Source organism: Glycine soja, chromosome 18, assembly GCF_004193775.1.
Source record: "Glycine soja cultivar W05 chromosome 18, ASM419377v2, whole genome shotgun sequence".
Taxonomy (NCBI): Eukaryota; Viridiplantae; Streptophyta; class Magnoliopsida; order Fabales; family Fabaceae; genus Glycine; species Glycine soja.
Genome location: NC_041019.1, coordinates 21,164,829 through 21,187,717, shown reverse-complemented (window position 1 = coordinate 21,187,717; position 22,889 = coordinate 21,164,829). Strand labels below are relative to the sequence as shown.

The 22,889-nt window shown below is 35.7% G+C and overlaps 1 protein-coding gene across 1 annotated transcript; it reads right to left on the bottom strand.

Moving 5' to 3' along the window:
• Window positions 1–15,657: 15,657 nt before the first annotated feature.
• On the bottom strand, window positions 15,658–19,242 carry LOC114397085. The gene is made up of 3 exons (XM_028359209.1): window positions 19,028–19,242; window positions 17,210–17,377; window positions 15,658–15,760 (listed from the first exon to the last, which is right to left on the bottom strand). Exons 1-3 carry the CDS (start codon window positions 19,240–19,242, stop codon window positions 15,658–15,660), a joined length of 486 nt encoding a protein of 161 aa, XP_028215010.1.
• Window positions 19,243–22,889: the final 3,647 nt, after the last annotated feature.

Genomic DNA, 22,889 nt, shown 5'->3' with positions numbered 1-22,889 from the left:
CCAATGACCCGGCAAGAAGGCGTCCGGTCATATCCGCATTGTTGGTGCAAACCAACTGGCGGGCATCATGTGCAGAGAAATCAAATTTCCAGTCGTCATCCAGTGTACCTTCAAATGGTACACCGTCACTGGGTAATTTGGTTAAGTCATGGAAAAGGGACTGGTCAATGACCATTTTTATTCCAAAAACCTTAGAAATCAGAGTGATGTCCTGAATTTCAAGATTACAATAAAAAGCTTTAACCAATTCAGGATAAATAGGCAATTGTAATGACATAAAAGGTAGAAGACCTAAGTTCTGAAAGGCTTGAATGCAATCAAAGGTTTCATCAGAAAAGAATTCCATATCAATAAACTTAGGGTCGATAATGGAATGAGATGAGAAAAGATTGGAGTACCGTTTCTGCTGTTCGTCGAAAGAAAACAATGGGGAAGAGGACAATGAGGGTGGAATTGGTGCTGTGGATGCACTAGTGGCTCCGGAACGATGAGCTCTTGAAGTCGAAGCGGAGGCGAAAGAACCCTTTCGTTTCTTTGACGATTCTGCCATTTGAAGGAGTTTTTGCAGATTTCAATCGGTGAAATCAAAAGAAAAATGAAGAAGAAGAAGGTTGCAATTTACGGGAGTTGATTTAATGAAGAAATGAGTGAGATACGAAGGTTTGGAGGTTTGGGAATGGAGGAACGTCGTAAGAGAAAAGGGGCTGCGCAGGGATTTCTGGAAAATGTGATATTTATAGAGCAGGACGTGTGGTAATCGATTACAAGTAATGGTAATCGATTACAGGAGGAGGCAGCCTACTGGTAATCGATTACATGAATACTGTAATCGATTACAGGCCATCTGTTCTAGTGTAATCGATTACCAGAACAAAAAATAGCCTTTTCCTAAAAGAAAAACTTATTTCTAAGTCTAAAAACTTATACTATCTTAATAATTAATTAACTAACAAAAAGTAAAGTAAATTAAACAACACAAGCGTCATACTCAATCAAAACACAATCAATCATTAAAAAAATTACCCATCCAAATCACTAAGGTCTAAAAAGCCTAATTCTCTTCTTATTGAAAAAAATATTTCTTTTGGGAGAGGTTTTGTAAAGATATCAGCAAGCTGATTCTTTGTATCAACAAACTCTAATATACAATCTCCCTTTAGGACATGATCTCTAAGAAAATGGTGCCTAATTTCTATATGTTTGGTTCTAGAGTGTTGAACAGGGTTTTTGGATAGATTTATGGCACTAGTATTATCACACCGAATAGGTATACGATCAAGAAGGATACCATAGTCAGATAATTGTCGCTTCATCCATAAAATCTGTGCACAACAACTGCCGGCAGAAATATATTCCGCTTCAGCAGTGGATAAAGCAACACTATTTTGTTTCTTACTATGCCATGAGACAGGAGCGGATCCAATGAATTGACAAGTTCCACTTGTGCTTTTTCTATCAGTTTTAGATCCGGCAAAGTCAGAATCAGAATATCCTATTAAGTTACATGTTGAGTTCTTAGGATACCATAATCCTAAATTTATTGTATCTAATAGATATCTCATGATTCTCTAAACTGCACTCAAATGTGATTGTTTGGGGTTGGATTGAAACCTAGCACACATGCATACACTAAACATAATATCAGGTCTACTAGTAGATAAATAGAGAAGAGATCCGATCATACCTCGATATTGTTTCATGTCTATAGATTGACCAGATTCATCTTTATCTAAGTAACAGCTAGTGCTCATTGGTGTAGCCATGTGTTTTGCACTTTCCATCCCAAATCTTTTGATCAATTCCTTGCAGTACTTGGCTTGATTGATGAATATACCTTCTTGAGTTTGCTTGATTTGTAATCCCAGGAAGTACTTTAGTTCTCCCATCATTGACATTTCAAATTCACTTTTCATATCAAGGGAAAACTCCTTGCACAATGAATCATTAGTGGATCCAAAAATTATATCATCAACATATATTTGAACCAACAAAATATCATTATGCTTTCTCTTTATGAACAATGTGGTATCCACTTTTCCTCTAGAGAATTCTTTTTCTAGAAGAAAATTGCTTAAGCGTTCATACCACGCCCTAGGGGCTTGTTTCAAACCATAAAGAGCCATTTGCAATTTATAAACATGATTTGGTTTATCAGGGATTTCAAAGCCTGGGGGTTGTTCAACATATACTTCTTCTTGAATTAAACCATTTAGAAAAGCACTTTTAACATCCATTTGATAGAGTTTAAAATTCATTATGGATGCATATGCTAAGAGCATTCTAATGGCTTCTAATCTTGCAACTGGAGCATATGTTTCTTCATAGTCTATTCCCTCTTCTTGATTATACCCTTTTGCTACTAACCTAGCCTTATTTCTAATAATTATGCCATGTTCATCTAATTTATTTCTAAAAACCCATTTTGTTCCTATGACAGGATAATTTTCAGGTTTTTCTACTAGTTTCCACACATTATTTCTTTCAAATTGATTAAGTTCTTCTTGCATGGCAATTATCCAGTTATCATATACTATGGTTTCTTTTATATTTTTAGGTTCAATCATAGATACAAAAGCCATATTATTGCATAAATCTTTAAGAGAATGTCTAGTTGTTACCCCTTTTGATATATCACCAATAATGTTGTCGAGGGGATGATCTCTTGAGGCTTTCCATTCTCTTGGAAGTTCATTATTTCCTCTAGCCCTATTATCTTGAGAATCCTCATTGCTTCCTTCATCTTTTTCTTTAGAGTCATTTCCATGAATATGTGTATCTTCTAAGGAATTTGAAATATCATCTAAAAAATCCTTCCTTGGAAGAATGGCATTAGACTCATCAAAGGAAATATGTATAGACTCTTCAATTGTCATTGTTCTTTTATTGTATATTCTATAAGCTTTACTATGCAGAGAATATCCAAGGAAAATACCTTCATCTGACTTAGCATCAAATTTTCCTAAGTTATCTTTTCCATTATTCAATACAAAACATTTACAACCAAAGATATGAAGATGTGAGATGTTTGGTTTTCTACCATTGAACAATTCATATGGAGTTTTCTTTAAAATGGGTCTTATTAAAGCCCTATTTAAAATGTAGCATGCAGTGTTAACGGCTTCAGCCCAAAAGTATTTTGGAAGAGGAGTATCATTTAATAAAGTTCTAGCAATCTCTTCCAAAGATTTATTTTTCCTTTCAACAACACCATTTTGTTGAGGGGTTCTTGGTGCAGAAAAGTTATGCTCAATCCCATGCTTATCACAAAATAATTCAAATTCTTTATTTTCAAACTCACCCCCATGATCACTCCTAATAGATATAATCTTTATATTTTTCTTATTTTGAATGATTTTTGCAAGTTTTCTAAATGCTTGAAATGCATCATTCTTATGAGTGATAAAAAGAGTCCAGGTGTATCTAGAATAATCATCAACTATAACAAGAGCATAGTAACTTCCTCCAAAACTCATGATTCTGGAAGGACCAAACAAATCCATATGAAGTAATTGTAAGGGTTGAGTAGTTGAAACAATGTTTTTAGATTTGAAAGAAACTCTAGTTTGTTTTCCCTTTTGGCATGCATCACATAGCCTATCTTTTTCAAATCTTAGTTTTGGCAAACCAACAACTAAATCTTTTGATATTAATCTATTTAAGTGTTCCATGTTTATATGTGCAATCCGTTTATGCCACAACCATGGATCATCATCTTTACTAAGAAAACATTGATTATTATCTAGTTTTTGACTTAAGTCTATCATGTAAACATTGTTGACTCTAAACCCTATATGCTTTATATTCATATCATGCTTTTGTTCAATGACACACTTTTGAGAATCAAATGATACCAGATAGCCTTTGTCACATAATTGACTCACACTAAGCAGACTATGTTTAAGACCTTCAACAAGTAGAACATTTTCAATGGAGGTTGAAGCATTTGTACCTATTTTTCCAACTCCAAGAATTCTACCTTTGTTGTTGTCACCATAAGTTACATGTCCGCTTTTCTTGGGAGAGATATGTATGAATTTTGATTTGTCTCCCGTCATATGTTTTGAGCATCCGCTATCTATGTACCACTTTTTCCTCAAGGGTTCCTACAAAATCAAGGTTGTAACTTAGGTACCCAAACTTTATTGGGTCCTTGTGTGTTAGTATGAATAAAGGATCCTTTTGGGACCCAAATCATTTTAATATTGTTACAATTTCTTCTAAAATAGCATGTAGATGTGCCATGCCCTTTTCTTCCACAGTAAAAACATGTGATAGAACTAGAATTATATTTTTGTGTGGAAGTAGAGAAGTTTTTATGAAATTTTTGTTGTTTTTCAGATTTATATCCTAGTCCAGCCTTATTAGAGACATGTCTTTGTTTTCCTAATATGACATCTAAATTATTTTTACTATAAGTAAATTTTGCAAGTGAGTTTTTCAACTCTTTGATTTCTTTTTCATACTTTTCACAACAACTACAAGAATCTGACATTTTCTTGTTAGAAATAGTAGAGATATGAACTTTTTCATTTGGTTTAGAAATTGAGACTTCATTTCTAAGATGATCTAATTCTTTGTTTAATTTTAAAATTTCATTTTCTAAATTTGAAATTTTTTTCTTTGAAGATGAAACTAACTTTGCAAGTTTAATTGACTCTTTATGCAAATCAGCAAATGCATCTTGTAATTCATCAAAAGAAATAGATAAATTGTTTGAAGATGTTACCTCTTCATCACTTTCATAACTTTTTGCCATAAGGCAGAGGTTTATTTCTTCATTTTCTGAATCTTCAGAAGATTCCATATCATTTTCATCCCATGTAATGTATGTTTTCTTCAATTTCTTTTCGTTAATATTCTTCTTTTCAGACTTCTCCATCTTTTTCTTGAAGATGGGACAATCAACCCTCCGATGTCCAGGTTGATTGTACTCAAAGCATTTTAGAGTAGAGGATGAAGTTTCTGTCCTTCTTTTAGGTTTAAAATTGGGTCGCTTTTGATTTCCTCTGACTCTCAGAAACTTGTTGAATCTTTTTACAAACAGACTAATATCTTCATCATTATCCAAGTCAATTGAATCTTCTTTATCACTGTCTTCTTGGATTGCAGATGAGGCTTTAAGAGCGATTCCTTTCTTCTTCTTATCAGTTTCTTCATGCTGATTTAATCTTAGTAATTCCATTTCATGCTCCTGCAATTTTCCAAATAATGTAGCAAGAGACATACTAGATAAATCTTGAGATTCTGTGATGGCTGTTACTTTTGGTTGCCATTCTCTATTAAGACATCTTAAGACTTTATTTACTAGATCTTCATTTTGAAAAGTTTTTCCTAGAGATGCAAGATGATTAACTATGTGTGTGAACCTCTTTTGCATGTCTTGTATACTTTCATTTACATTCATCCTAAAAAGTTTGTATTCACGAGTTAAAGCGTTTATTCTAGATCTTTTAACATCTGTTGTGCCTTCATGTGTTACTTGTAGTGTATCCCACATATCCTTAGCACTGTTACAATTTGAAACCCTAAAGTATTCGTCTATTCCTAAGGCAAATGTAATAATATTTTTTGCCTTTAAATTATATTGTACTAATCTTCTTTCTTCCTCAGTCCAATCTGCTTTAGGTTTTTCTATTGTTGCACTTCCGGCTATTATAGAGGGAACATAAGGTCCTTGTTCTATGGCTTCCCAAATATTTAAATCTATTGCCTCTATAAAGATTTGCATGCGGGTTTTCCAGTAGTGGTAACCCACTCCATTAAAGATGGGAGGTCTATTTATAGAATTTCCCTCGGGAAACAAGTAGTTTGATGAGGCCATAATTCTTGAAGCTTCTAAACTTTATACAAGAATGAAGCTCTGATACCACTTGTTGGACAAGTGGCCTCAGATATCTTAAGAAGGGGGGGTTGAATTAAGATATTACAACTTATTTCCCCAATTAAAATTCTATTTCACTTTCTATTCAAGTTATAAATTCCCTTAATAATGAATTTCTTAAATATTGATTCGAATATGAATATAAATCAATAATAAATAAAGGAGTTTAAGGGAAGAGAAAATGCAAACTCAAATTTATACTGGTTCGGCCACACCCTTGTGCCTACGTCCAGTCCCCAAGCAACCCGCTTGAGAGTTCCACTATCTTGTAAATTCCTTTTACAAGTTCTAAACACACAAGGACAACCCTTCCTTTGTGTTTAGAATTCTTTCACAACAAGAGACCCTCGGTCTCTTAATCCCTTTTCAGAATGAAGAAGAAGAAAAGAAGAAATCTCTCTTGAAAGAGATAGATTGAACAATTTGAGCACTCAAATAATTCCTTATTGAATCACAAGTAATTTGGCCAAGGAATTTGTAAGAGGATAAAATGATTTGCTTTTTAAGAGGATAAGACCTTTTTGTTCTGAAAAACTCTTAGCAAATTCGTGTCCCAAGTCACACATATATAGGCCTTTGACAGCCATTCAAGAATCAAGTAAAAGGATGTGACTGTTGAGAATATTTTCTGAAAAACTTCTCTGGTAATCGATTACAGTATGTGTGTAATCGATTACAAGCTTTAAAATTTGAATTAAAAACGTTCAATAACTGCTGGTAATCGATTACCATATATGTGTAATCGATTACACAGTACAAATTTTGAATTCAAATTTAATAGCTGTTGTAAATCGTTTTTGGCCACTGGTAATCGATTACATCCTCTGGTAATCGATTACCAGAGAGTAAATCTGTTGAAAAAACCTTTTGAACTTAGATTTCTTGGCCAAACCTTTTGCGACTTCAATTAGAATTCCCTTCCTATTTATTATACCCTTCCTAAGACTCTAGAGACTATCTTGATCATTCATCTTGAATATCTTTGTTTTGAATAAATCTTTGAGAAGCATGTGATTCATGTGATCCTTTGGCATCATCAAAACATTCAGCTTTTAGCTTGATCCTTTGTCTACATCTTAGTGATATGACCCCTGTTGAGGCTAGGAATCTGATTGAGAAGATGGCTTCCAACTCCCAACAATTCAGTGCAAGAAATGATGCTATTGTCCTTAGAGGAGTCCATGATGTGGCCATGGATTCATCTTCATCTGCTGAAAATATGAAGCTTGAGGGAAAACTTGATGCCTTGGTCAACCTAGTCACTCAGCTTGCCATAAATCAAAAATTTGCATCTGCACCTATTACTGTTGCAAGAGTCTGTGGTCTATGTTCTTCTGCTGAACACCATACAGATCTCTGTCCTTCTTTGCAACAATCTGGAGTCAATGAGCAACCTAAAGCCTATGCTGCAAACATTTATAATAGACCCCCTCAACAGCAAAACCAACAACAGCCGAATAATTATGATCTTTCAAGTAACAGATACAATCCAGGTTGGAGGAATCATCCAAATCTAAGATGGGCAAATCCTCCACAACAACAACAGCAACAACAACAGCATGTCCCTCCCTTCTAGAATACTGCTAGTCCAAGCAGGCCATATGTTCCTCCTCTAATGCAACAGCAACAACAGCAAAGACAACAAGCAACTGAGGCCCCTCCTCAACATTCCTTAGAGGAGTTAGTGAGGCAAATGACCATCCAGAATATGCAATTTCAGCAACAGACAAGAGCCTCCATTCAGAGTCTAACAAATCAGATGGGGTAGATGGCTACTCAGTTGAACCATGTTCAGTCCCAAAATTCTGACAAATTGCCTTCACAAACTGTGCAGAATCCGAAAAATGTGAGTGCCATCACCTTGAGGTCTGGCAAGCAAATTGAAGTGCCTCCACCAGTAGCAGCACCTGCACCTGAACCTGTCAAGCTTTATTCTACACCTGAAAAAGAGGATGAGCTAGCTATACAAAAGAGAAAGCTTCCTGATCATGAAGGAGCTAACAAAAATTTTCATGCAGGTGGACCTTCTTCTAGTAGTTCTGACTTGTAGCAGCCTCCTATCCCTCTTCCATTTCCACCTAGAGCAATTCCAAACAAAAAGATGGAAGAAGTGGAGATCTTGGAGACTTTCAGGAAAGTAGAGGTGAACATACCTCTGCTAGATGCCCTCAAGCAAATTCCAAGATATGCCAAGTTTCTAAAGGAGCTATGCACCCACAAAAGGAGGCACAAGGGCAATGAAAGGATTAACATAGGTAGAAATGTGTCAGCATTGATAGGTAAATATGTTCCTCACATTCCTGAAAAATGTAAGGACCCAGGTACTTTCTGTATACCTTGCATTATTGGGAACAACAAATTTGAGAATGCCATGCTAGATCTAGGAGCATCAGTTAGTGTCATGCCTCTGTCCATTTTCAAGTCTTTATCTCTTGGACCTTTTCAACCTACGGATGTGGTGATTCATTTGGCAAATAGAAGTGTTGCTTACCCCGTAGGTTTCATAGAGGATGTGTTGGGTCAGGTTGGTGAACTTATTTTTTCTGCTGATTTTTATGTTCTTGATATGGAAGAGGGATTTTCCCATGGTTCAGTTCCAATTATTTTAGGCAAGCCATTTATGAAAACAGCCTGAACCGAGATAGATGTTTATGCTGGCACATTGTCTATGGAATTTGGTGATATTGTTGTTCATTTTAACATTCTTGATGCCATGAAACATCCATCTGAGGATCATTCTGTTTTTCATGTTGAGATACTTGATCAGATTGTTGATGATTATATGTTTGATTTTGATTCTCTTCATGGTAGAAAACATCCATTTTTATCTAATCTGCATACTTGTCATTCCTCATGCATTGAATCTGAATCTGAGTTTGAATTTGATCTTGTATCTGATTTTTATGCTGAGAGTGAATTTAAATTTGAGTCTGGTTTTGATTTTCTGGGTATTGTACCTCTTGATGTTGATTTTTTAGAGTCAAAATGCACTAACCATGTTGCAGGAAGTACATATATCCTTGACTTGCTTTATAAGGTACAGGCTAAGGACCCCTCCTCTTCTTCTCCTACCCTGGTTCCTCCCACTATTCAGCCACCACCCACACCAGAGTTGAAGCCCTTACCAGTAAACCTCAAGTATGCTTACTTGGAGGACAAGGAAAAATTTCTAGTGATCATCTCTGCCTCCCTTGCTGCTGAGCAAGAGGAGAAGTTGTGGCTAGTGCTCAAGAAGCACAAGAAAGCCATTGGATGGACTTTAGCCAACATTCCTAGTATTAGCCCATCTACCTGCATGCATAGGATACTTTTAGAGGATGGAGCTGAGCCAGTGAGGCAGCCATAACGGCGACTCAACCCCATCATTCTAGATGTGGTGAAAAAGGATGTGACCAAGCTCTTGCAAGCTGGAATCATCTACCTTATTTCTGACAGCCAGCGGATGAGTCCAGTCCAAGTAGTTCCTAAGAAGACAGGCCTCACAGTGATCCAGAATGAGAGGGATGAGCTTATCCCCACAAGAGTGCAGAACAGCTGGCGAGTCTGTATTGATTATAGGAGGCTGAACCAGGCAACCAGAAAAGATCATTTTCCCTTGCCATTCATTGATCAAATGCTTGAGCGTTTGGCAGGTAAGTCTCATTACTATTTTCTTGATGGTTTTTCTGGTTATTTACAAATTCATATTGCTTCTGAGGATCAAGAAAAGACCATATTCACCTGTTCCTTTGGCACTTTTGCCTATAGGAGGATGCCTTTTGGCCTATGCAACGCCCCTGGTACCTTCCAGTGGTGTATGCTTAGCATTTTTAGTGACTTTTTAGAGAGTTTCATAGAGGTGTTTATGGATGATTTTACTGTTTATGGATCCTCTTTTGATGCATGTTTGGATAATCTGGATAGAGTTCTTAATTGATGCATTGAAACTAACCTTGTGCTGAATTTTGAAAAGTGTCACTTCATGGTAGAACAAGGTATAGTTTCAGGGCATATCATTTCCAGTAGGGGCATAGAGATAGACCCTGCAAAGATAGCTATTACTTCACAATTTCTTTTCTTGGCCATGCAGGGTTTTATAGGCGTTTTATCAAGGACTTTAGCAAAGTGGCCCTTCCACTATCCAATCTGCTGCAAAAAGAGGTGGAGTTTGATTTTGATGACCAATGCAAGGAGGCTTTTGATTGCCTCAAGCGTGCGTTGACTACCACCCCTATCATTCAGGCACCTAATTGGACAGTCCCATTTGAGCTGATGTGCGATGCATCCAATTATGCATTGGGGGCTGTCCTTGCTCAAAAGATTGACAAGCTGCCTCGGGTGATCTACTATGCTTCCAGAACTTTGGATGTTGCCCAAGCAAATTACACTACCACAGAGAAGGAGCTATTAGCAATAGTTTTTTCTCTTGATAAATTTCGTTCATATTTGCTTGGTACTCATGTTATTGTTTATACTGACCATGCAGCTCTGAAGTACCTGTTGAAGAAGGCTGAATCAAAGCCTAGATTGATCAGGTGGATACTTTGGCTCCAAGAGTTTGATTTGGAGATCCGTGATCGGAGCGGTGCATAGAACCTCGTGGCTGACCACCTGAGTAGGATTGAGCGTGCGTCTAAGGACTCACCCATTCGGGATGATTTTCTGGATGACCATTTGTACATTTTGTATAATATTTCTGATTCCTTCCCCACTCCTTGGTTTGCTAATATTGTGAATTATTTGGTTGCTTCTATTTTTCCTCCCTTAGCATCTAAAGCTCAAACTAATAAAATTAAGAGTGATACTAAGCATTATATTTGGGATGACCCCTATTTGTGGAAGTTGTGCAGTGACCAGGTTATTAGGAGATGCATTCCAGACCATAAGATTGACTCGGTCCTACAATTTTGTCATTCTTCCGCACCAGGTGGCCATCTTGGCATATAGAGGATAGCTTGCAAGGTGCTTGACTACGGTTTCTATTGGCCCACCATCTTCATGGATGCGTGGAGAATCTGTAGCACTTATGAGCCTTGTCAGAAAGCAGGCGGCTCACTTTCATGGAGACAGTAAATGCCTCAACAACCCATGTTGTTTTGTGAGGTGTTTGATGTCTGGGGTATAGACTTTATGGGGCCTTTCCCTTTCTCTTTTGGTTTTGTTTATATTCTCCTTGCTGTTGATTATATTTCAAAATGGGTGGAAGCCAAAGCCACCAGAACTAACGATGCTAAGGTTGTTGTGGATTTTGTTAGATCTAATTTGTTTTGCAGGTTTGGAGTCCCTAGAGCCATCGTTAGTGATCAAGGCACCCATTTTTATAATAGATCCATGTATGCCTTGCTCAAAAAGTATGGGGTCGTGCACAGAATTTCCACACCTTACCACCCCCAAACTAATGGGTAGGTTGAGATTTCAAACAGGGAGATAAAAAGGATCTTGGAGAAGATTGTGCAGCTGAACAGAAAGGATTGGAGCACCAAGTTGGATGATGCTCTTTGGGCGCATAGGACTGCCTACAAAGCACCCATAGGAATGCCTCCTTATCAGGTTGTCTTTGGCAAGGCATGTCATCTTCCTGTAGAGATAGAGCACAAAGCCTACTAGGCTGTAAAGACCTGCAACTTCTCTATTGATCAGGCTGGAGAGGAAAGGAAGTTGCAACTAAGTGAGCTAGATGAGATCCTTTTAGAAGCCTATGAGAATTCCAAATTCTACAAGGAGAAGACCAAGAAGTTCCATGACAACTTGATAGCTAAGAAGGACTTCGTGGTTGGACAGAAAGTTTTATTATATAACTCTAGGCTCGGACTCATGAGTGGTAAGTTGAGGTCAAAGTGGATTGGTCCTTTTGTGGTGACTAATGTTTTTCCTTATGGTACAGTTGAGATCAAACGTGAATCCACAGATAAGAGCTTCAAGGTCAATGGACACTGGCTGAAACCATTCCTCACAAATCCTTCCTTGGTGGATGTAGTAGTGGAGGAGACCTCCTTACTTCACCCTACTTCTCTTCCGTCATGACTTAGGGAGTTTTCTTTTTCTGTCTCCTTCTTTACTTTTATTGCACTTGTCCAAATTTATTGATTGTTCTTATTGCTCTTGATCTTATGATTGTGCTACATTAAGGACAATGTGTTGTTTAAGTGTGGGGGGGAGATTGTTCTTTTTTGGGGTTTTCTAGGTTAATTTTGTTATTTTTGGTTTTATGTTTTGTGTACAACATTGCATGTTTCTCTTTGAATTCTAGGTTATGTACGGGTAATGGGTAATTGTTTTTGAAATAGGAGTTTCTTGGCATTTTGTGAATTGAAATCCTTGTTTTTCTCTACATGTCAAGTTAGTTTTGAAAGGTTGAATTGAAAGTGATAGATTTACCCCTGGTGAGATTTTGAGCCATCATCATCTATTTTATTCGGTGTGTTATGCCTCATTGATTGCTTGCACAATAGCCTTGGCTTGACTCTTGTTGATACTTCTTGGTTCACATGCATGTTGGGAGATGATTTAGGCATTTTGTTTTTATAAGCCTCTAGCCAAATGAGCCTACCTTGAATTAATTCCTTTGATAGCCCTTTTGAGCCTATGTTCCCCTTTCTTTGTTTTGAAGCTCATTACAAGCCTTAAGTGAAAAACCATGATCTCACCCTACCCTTAAGGAATTTTGGAGCTTTGGAATTGTTTTGGAAATAAGTGTGAGGGGTATGTTTCATTGGATGATATGTTTTTTTTTTGCCATGCTTAATGATGTATTTTTGCCATGCTTTATGTATATACATATATTGCCTAATTGTTGCTTTATTTTTCAAATATTCAAAATGCTTTTAAATTTTCGTGTTATGCTTCAAAAAAAAAAAGAGAAAAACAAAAAAAGAATGAAGTTTAATAAATGAGGTCTTATTTTGAGGACTTGGACTGGTTTGAGGACTTGGTTGATTTTGTTGATATTGGAAGTTTTGGGTTTACTTTTTATGCTTAATTTTTAATTTTAGTTTTGGGTTTACTACTTTTTATGCCCATGTCTAAGTGTCTAACTTAGGACAGTAAGTAAAAGACATTCAGAGAATAATAACTAGTTCTTTAGACCATGTCATTTATGATTTTATTTTATGTTACAATGATAACTGACAAGAAAAAACAAATAATCTTGTGGAAATTCCTGAGATGTATTCTTTTATTATTTTTTGTCCCTTGATTATATGAACAATATCCACAAACTTGATAAAGTAGAAATTTTCTTCGATCCTTGCCAGTAAAATTCTATTCTCAAAGATTGTAACAAAACCAAACAGAGCTCAAATAAGTAACACACAAGAATGTCCAATGATCATGACATAAGACTTATGAATTTTAGTTTCAATAACCTAGTCATGTCCATAAAAAAGTAGTTAGTTAAACACAACTATTAACTACTACCTACCAATAAGAACAAAAGCATGCACGCATACATGCTTGGCCAGCTATATCTGCCAGCAAGGTGTAGCTCTCTTAGAACTAAACGTGTCATGTTCATAGATATAATGCTATTTATACTCGTACAAAATAATAATGCTTTGCACTACCCAAAAAAAGATAGACTGTATCAAAAATAAAAATTGTAAAGAAATTACGTGAAAAAAATATATCATCACCGTTATAAGTTATAACATCATATTAAATAAACCCCATTGGAACACTTCACAAGAGGAGAAAGGTGAAAAGTAGTAGTAACTCAACCGTGATTTTTTTTTTAAGTAGTTGACTAAGTGATTCAAATTCAGAATATTGATAGATTCATAGAGAAGCACAAGATAGGACCTATTTATAGCCCATTCAAGATATCCACACTCAGGTCTAGCTCTTCTGACTAAGTCGAACTTCTTTTTTATTGTGCCTCCTTTTCTTATCACATATATCTTAACATACATAACACATAATACTAAACAACCACTTGAAATTAATTATCAGTAATATTTTCCATGTCTTAAGGTGTTGTAGATACATGAGAAGACTTCGGTGTGACTAAATATTCCAGCTGGTCCTGCCTGAAAAGGCATAAGAATTTAACTAACACACACGTTATTTAATTGTTTCATTTTTTATGAGTATTGATACATAGTATTACTGACTCATATATACCTGTGTTACAAATATGCCACCTTGCTTCAGTCTAGGCTTGACAATCAACTCATAGAAGGACTTGGTGTAGAAGCAAGCTTCATGATTGAATCAAGATTGAGTCATGAATCAAGATTGATTCAAGGTGTTTTGATGATAACAAAGAAGATGACAAAAAGCCCAAGAGAATGATTTCAAGATTGAGTCAAGAACAATTCATGAATCAAGAGAAATTTGATTTCAAGAATCAAGAATCAAGAATAATCAAGATCAAGATTCAAGACTCAAGATTCAAGAATCAAGATAAGTACTAAAAAGTTTTTTCAAAACAATGAGTAGCACATGAAGTTTTCACAAAAGCTTTTACCAAAGAGTTTTTACTCTCTAGTAATCGATTACCAGTTTACTGTAATCGATTACTAGTATCAAAATTTGTTTTCAAAGCTTTCAAACTGAATTTACAATGTTCTAATTAATTTCAAAATGGTGTAATCGATTACAAGATTTTGGTAATCGATTACTAGTGTGTTTGAACGTTGAAATTCAAATTCAATTGTGAAGAGTCACATCCTTTCACAAAAATGCTTTGTGTAATCGATTACAATGATTTGGTAATCGATTACCAGTGATAAGTTTTGAATAAAAGTCAAAAGATGTAACTCTTCCAATGGTTTTCAAGTTTTTCTAAAGTTATAACTCTTCTAATGGTTTTCTTGACCAGACATGAAGAGTCTATAAAAGCAAGACCTTGACTTGAATTTTATAATTCATTCATAACAATTATTATAATCCTTTACAACCTTTGAATCTCTTTAAGCATCTTCTTGAATTTCGTCTTCTTCTTCCTTTGCCAAAAGCTTTCTAAAGTTTTCTGGTTTTCTAAACCTTGAAAACAAAAGTGTGTTATTCATCTTTTTCATTCCCTTCTCTCTTTGCCAAAAAGAATTCGCCAAGGACTAACCACCTGAATTCTTTTTGTGTCTCTCTTCTCCCTTTTCCAAAAGAACGAAGAACTAACCGCCTGAATTCTTTTGTGTCTCCCTTCTCCCTTGTCAAAGAATTCAAAATGACACAGTCTGAGAATTCTTTTGATTCTTCCCTTTCCCATAAACAAAAGATTTCAAAGGACTAACCGCCTAAGAATTCTTTTGTTTCCCTCTTCACAAAGTTTCGAAGGACTAACCGCCTGAGAACTTTGTCTTAACACATTGGAGGATACATCCTTTGTGGTACAAGTAGAGGGTACATCTACTTGGGTTGTTGTGACTGCGAACAAGAGAGGGTACATCTCTTGTGGATCAGTTCTAGCGAAAGGTACATCCACTAGGTTGTTAAAAGAGAACAAGGGAGGGTACATCCCTTGTGGATCTTTGCTTGTAAAGGATTTTACAAGGTTGAAAAGAAATCTCAAGGACTGCAGGTCGCTTGGGGACTGGATGCAGGCACGGGTTGTTGCCAAACCAGTATAAAACTCTCGTGTTTGTCTTCTTCTTCCCTACACTTTTAATTTCCGCTATGCACTTTTAGTTATCGCTTTTACTTTTGGTTACGTTTCAATTAATGTTCTTTACTTTCTTAACTTGGTAGTAAAATCCTAATTAAATCTAGTAACATTAAGAAGGATAAGTTTTAATTAGTCAAGGTACATTAATAATTAATTCAACCCCCCCCCCTTCTTAATTATTCCGAGGCCACTTGATTCAACACTTGGTGTAAAGTTTATAGCAAGGACCTCCATCAATTGGGTCTGGCAAGTCACCAATTATCACATCATAGCTCTCATCTCTAGCTTCTAGTTCAACCCTATAACAGAATGACAAGATGTCTAGAAAAATCATATACCTAGACATAAGGAGCATGAAGTTCATATGCTACAATGCATGTTAGAGTTGGGAACAAACTAGGTCTAACTAAAACTCAAAAGCTAGATCAAAAGATGGATTGCTTAGACCATCAATTACTTTGGCTATTTACCTAGCCAGTGAGGGATCAAAACAGATTTTTAGCAGCTACTAGATTAAACAAAATTTCAAGATAGCCTATCATGGCAAGTGGAGCAGGCTGAACATATTTTTCAATGGAAAAAACTGAGATCAAGTTCCTTACCTTTTGCATCAAGTTCTCTTATCAAATAATGGCACGTGAATGTTCTTTCTAATATTAAATAACTTGCATTAAAATCCATGTTACAGATTTTTAAAGGAACATTCAAGTGTCATTATTTGATAAAAGATAACTAAAAGCAAAGATAACAAAAAGAAAAGGGAACATGGATAAGCACCTCCGCTTCCTCATCATCTGGATCATTTTTTAGTGCAAAAAATTTTGGTAACTCTTCTCTATCAATATTGTTAATAACCTCATTTGCTGCATCAATTACCTACAAAGTGTATGCATAATGCCCTAGAATCAGCCTTTTTATATCATTCACACACTGCTAAATTGAACAATTTTATATCTATACTAAATGTCATCAATACAACCAATGTGTATTGAAAGATCTCATTTCTCACTAAACTAGACTTAGAAATTTCAGAGAATTTAAAAATTATTTGGTGTTTTATTTTTCATGCATGATAATCATGAAAATATCCCAATTCAACGGTAAGGTTAGTAAAATTTCTTTATTTTAACATATAAATGTAAGTCAGATCTTAAGCAAAAATAAATTAAAAAAAGCACACATATTAAGACAGGTCAAGAGCAAAACTCTAAGTGGAAATTTATGATAGGATAAAAAAACAAGGAAGCTCACGTGAGATGATCCATTCCCCCATTTTGCCACATTGCTTTCTTAATGGGAAAATGTGTGTTTTTTAACCATTTTAGGCATGTAGCATTTATTATTACTGCGTGCCTCTAAAATTATTTTAGTGGGTCAGTACAGAAATTGCCCGCAAGATGTTGCATGTATGTGTGTGAGCATGTGAATGTCTCTGCATGCAATGAACAAAGGAAAACAATATTAGGTGATCATAGCACACACCTTTAAGCATATTGCAAGGTTTCAGGCTTTTAGCCATGGATTTCTCTATAAAAATCTAAAAAATTCAAATGCAAAAAAGGGGAAGGGAGAATATTGCAAGGTTTCAGACTTTTAGCAATTAGAATGAGCAAAGCAACCACCCTTAAAGTATGCAAAATAAGATGCATGAAATAGGCTCTTAGCTACTGCAGTCAGACACAGCAAGAATGGATATTATAAATACAAACAAAAAAATGCCCAACACCACATATATACATTCTCTTTGCCGCTTTGGTCCATCCTTGTCAACATTTGCACTAGCATTATCAGTCCTGGGGGTGTCAACATAAACCTTTGGGGGTGGTGAAACTTTCTGCCTTGGAGGTAGAGTAAATCTTGCCTTCATGGCATTGCCATCTATTTGGGCCTGCATTTCAAAAAGCAAAGGCATAAATCTACAAATGTAGCAGCCAACAAGCTTGATTATTGCAAACAGTCCTATTCAGTCACAGAAACCTACACCATCCATGTACAATAATGCCTTTTCAGCATCCCTTCTTGTCTAGAACTGCACATATCCATACCTTTTGGAAGATTGATTTGGAAATGAGGAAAAAATGAAATTTCATATCACATTAAATTCCTCTATATAGCTATGATGCCAAAGTAAATGCAAACTTACAGTTCAATCCATTTCCAACTCGTCACTTATAACCTCACCAAAGTTACCTAAAAGTTAATGCATAAAGGGGGATTACTAAAAGGTCAACAAAAGCATGTGTACTTTGAAGTTATAAAGGTTACTAAGAGCTTTCTTTCATTACTGATATTAATTCTTTAAGGTCACTAAAATGTCTCTTCACTAAATTAGGCAATAAGACATCAAGCCAATATGTCTCAACAGTTAATCATATTAATATTAAAATTGCTAAGTTGAAGCCTCAATGATTGAAAGTCATAGTTTAATGAGAAATAAATGAAAATGGAACAAAAAGAGAAGTTACACAAGGCTTAATTCATGGATTCTACCTCCATGAAACATTGCTTACTCCACCACTAGACTAGACCAATTTCATATGAATTTCCAAGTAATAACTCTTACAACTATTTGGCAACTATGGGGATAACATAGAGCATATAATATATTACTACATTCAAAATGTAAGATAAAACTACAAGGAATAAATAATTAAAAAAATACAGAAAATTTCTTTCAAGTGCCCTTCATTGACATTTTTGCTAAGCTTTTCTACATGAAGAACAAGTGATTCGTGTACATGAGAAGGTTTCCTGAGTTCAAACACAGGAGATAAATACATAAGCAAGAAGTACGAGTAACACAAAAGGGAAAAATATTGTTAATAGATCACATCCAGAATTAAAATTAAAATATATAATTATAATTATTATAATAGTTTGAAGGATATGATATGGACTAAAGGAACATGAGACTCTCATCACCTATGTCCATTTATCGTGGCAAAACCACAACTGTGGCATAATTTAAAACTTTGACCATTAATCATCTTCAGAAACGACCCAAAATGAACAATCAATGTTGCAGGCTTGATAAGATTCAATTTCCACATGTCTCCCAATCACACCACACTCAAAAACTTCAAGCGTAGCATCTAAGAATTAAAAAGAAAATAAACACAGATCTCTACTTCAACATCAATCCCCAGCTAAGAGAACATTCCATGCTTTTAAATTTGAAGAACAGACACGAAATGAAAAAACTTTTAGCGTGAAATCCAAAAACATAAAGCAAGAGTTCTCAATTTCAACATCAATCAACAACCAAGAGAACAACACACGCTTTCAAATTGAAGAAAAAAAGACACAATGCAATTGCGAAACGCAGAGTGCTTTCCCCGCTCTAATCATAGAAATTAGCGAAACCTTCAGGCTCTCAATCACACCGCACTCAAAAGTCAATACCACAAGCGAAAACATTCAACAACACAAAGTCCTAAAACTGAAAACAAAGAGTTCTCAATTTCAACATCAATCAGCACTCAACAACTAAGACTACAATGCACGCTTTCAAATTGAAAAAAATATATAAAATCAAATTGCTCTCCAATCGAGGAAATTAGCGGTACCTTCGACGCCTCTGCGGGGGAGGATTGCGGCTGCGTGAGCTTCGGGACGAAGAAGAGGATAAGGGGGAAGAGGATTTGGAGCACGAGGGAGAGCGGGACCGAGAAAGGGTGCGTGGGTGAGAGGAGGAACGGGAGTCGGAGGGGGAAGAGGAGCGAGAGGAGGAGCCAAAAATGGAATCGGAGGGAGAGCGACGACCTCGCCCAAGTTTCACCATTGTTATAGCAGTGAGGAAGGAACAAAACGAAACCCTCGATAAACCCTATTTCAGCTTAGAAAATGAAAAATAATGAAATTAAAATATGATGAATTCAAAGACAGTGCTAGCTAAGACCATAGTAGTAAGGTTACAAACAAAGACGGTTTTTATAAAAAAACCGTCTTTGTAACATTCAAATCAAAGGAGGTTTTATAAAAACCGTCGTTAACGCCTTCAAAAAGTTTGTTTAAATTACAAAAATGTCACTTCATGTTTTACTATATTAGTTTTCCAATAACCGATGTAGATTTGACGATGTTGAATGATCAATTTGTAGTAGTGTGTACTATATAAGTCATTACTAAGACATTATATACGCTATGTAAAGTGAAAACCTACAATTTGAGTCAATAAAAAAGCAAAGGCGTTTCTTTTCATCGCATTCTAAAAATAATGACAATATTAGCGTGTATATTATCGTAATGTATTATTATATGTTTAGTTATTATTATTATTACTATATATATATGTTTTTTTATTATACGTGTACATTAAGTTATTTATATTATAAATTGATATTTAAAACATCATAGTGTTATCATAGCATGATTTTGAAAATGCTTATTGTCATGGATTGGAACGTTATGGTTTGATCATTATATATGTGTATGTGTATGTTGTGTCCTATGAACATTGTTATAAATGTTATGAACATGTATAATGAATGTGAGGTGGATTAAGTGATAAATTGAGGAGTTGTATGCAATGAGTTCTGAGCTATGAATAGTATAATCACACAACTGTAAGATCCTTTAAGGGCAACGAGTTAATGTGTGACGAGCTTGTGATGGGTTCCACTATGGGGACCCAACAAGCTTAATCAATTGAGGCACAATGACTTGAAATAATTTTTGAAAATAATTGAGATTTTGAAAACAATTGAGTAGTTGTGTGTATTGCATAGTTTATAGGTAGAGTCTGTGTGTTAAAATATTTTACGGGTTGGACCTGAATCAGGAGGGAGAGACCCTCACGAACTTCTCAGAGTTTAGGCCTTGGGAGTAAATACACTCAATTTAAATGTTCCTTTAAGCATGTACTAGTCCAGCATGATTGGAGCATTCTCGCAAAGAGGGTGACCCTGACTAGTCTCCCTATAATTTCACTCAATGAGAGTGACCTGACTTGCCCGTTGTGAGACATGTCTTGTCATGTACTCTTAGGCGCCCGATGAGGTTTTTCACTCAAAATGGTACCACATTGCATGTAAGCTTGAGTCTAGTGTATTTGTTGCATAACGCTTGGGTTTGATTTTCATTGAGTTAGTGACTGAAATTTTGGTGTTATTTTTTGGAGTGTGTGAACTTGAATACGTGTGAATAATGTATGTGATTTTGTGTAGTGAGGTTGTTTATCTAAATCCAGCTCTAAGTATTATATGTTTCGCATGCTCTAGTGTTTTATTATATATGAATATGATAACTCACTCTCAATGTGCGTTTATGTTTGGGTTGATTGTCATTTTGTTTCAGGTGAGCCAACCTATGATGATGATTGTTGATGGATTGGCAAATGCACCAATGCATCCCAAGTAGTAAAGTTAAAACGAAAGTCCGAGTATCGTATCCACAAGTACTTTATTTGTACTTATGTAGATGAATATTTGATTAAGAAAAAAATTTGGAGAGGTTGTAGAGAAACAATTTTAATTGCCAAAAAATTAAATCGAACAAGAGGAGAAATTAAACAAAAATTTAGATTAATTAATTAAAGACTGAAATGATGAGAAAATACAATATTATTGTAGAAGGAAATTTAGAAGATGAGAATGCTGGGAACTTAGCCTACTAGAGTTACTCCTTGATGTAATGTTAATGATTTTTCTCTATTTATAATTATTCCAATTTACACTTGTATCTACTAGTATACTCTAACTTTGGTCCCCCGCATGAAAGAGCCTAATTTATCTATTTTCTCTCCCAAATCCCTTTGCAGAGCTAAAATAGTAAATTGCATTAAGAATAAAGATGTATAACAGGCTAAACAAATATCAACCTATACCTAGTGATGACTTTATTTAGATACATTTTCCCAGTTTTATTAGAAAATAATATTTCTCATCGCTACCTCTAAAACTTACCATGCAAATGGGTAATCAAACCACAAGCAATAATATTAAGCACAAGAAAAGATAATGCAAATGTAATATTCATAAATAGATAGGAAGAGAAATTACATCAAGAGTAGTTGGTTGTCAAGTTCCCAACAAAGGAGGTTTAGCCTCTCATTGTCATGGAGGTTTTACAATTGCAAGAGGGAAATATTTAGTAAAGGGGGAAAAGATAAGAAAGTGAATGGAGGGAAGGAATGACTCTCAATGCTTGCTTCTCCTTCTTCTAGCCTTTTCCTTCTATAAGGAATTGTCACTACTAAAAAAATAAGTTTAACATCGTCCTATTAACATCAGTTATGATAAGAACTGGTGTAACGTAATATGTGGTGGCCTTTTTGAAAATAAAATATCTTTATTTACATCGGTTATTTGAAAACTGATGTTGTAAGTGCTTAGACGACATCGGTTTTAAAATAACCAATGTTAAAATCGCGCTAAATCGAGCTGTTAACATCAGTTATTTGAAAATCGATGTCGTCTAAGCACTTACAACATTGGTTTTCAAATAACCGATGTTAATAAAGATATTTTATTGGCACCACGTACTACTTCAATCGCGTATTTCTTCGTCTGCGACCTCTTCCTGCTAAGTGCTAAATGCTAAACGCTCTTTCTTTCTTTCTCTCTCTCTCTCTCCATGTCTCTGTTCATCTCATTCATCAATTAATAGCACAAAGCAACAAACAAACAGACCTCACTCTCTCTCTCTAACCCCAACAAACAAACCCCTTCTCTCTCTACCACCTCTACTTTCTCTCTCTAGGGTTTTGTCGCGAACTCTCACTCTTGCTTTCGCTCTGCTTGTCACAATTGTAGGGTTCCAATCCTCACGCGAATTGCATCATAGTCTGTGATCGACCGAGTTTTGATTCTTCCCTTTCCTCGAGTTAGTGAATTTCGACTCTTCCCCGCCCCTGCTTTTGTTAAATTTGGCGCTTTCGATAAATTTGATGTGTGCGAGAGTTTTGATTCTGCTTTAGAGTTGTTGCTCCTAGGAGCTAGGTGAATGTGAGACAAAGCGAAGCGAGGTGGGAATTTCATTTTTTTTAAATTGTGAAAATTGGTGTTTGGATAATTAGGGCCTATTCCATGAAGTTTGAATTTTGAGTTATTTTATTAATTTTGTTGATTTTCATGATTACTTGAGCATTTCTTAGTGGAAGCCATTTTGCATTTTTGTCGAGGACTATAAACTGGTAGAGTTTTGAATGGTGGAAATTGTACCTAGCTGGCTTGATAAGATTGTTGTTTTTGAATGGTGCAGGCTAAAGGATTGTTGTAATCACTAACACGAACCAAATGTTGTTGTAGGGTGTTGAGGTTTATTTCGTGGCGGGCGAATGTTGTTGCTTGATGCTTGATGATAGTTGCTATAGACTTGAATGCCTCGCCGGCTTCGGAGGAAGATGAAGATATTTTTTAGGAGAAGATACATGTTGAAGAGTTTCATGAACCTAAAGAACGCATAGAAACTGGAGCTGATATAGCACTC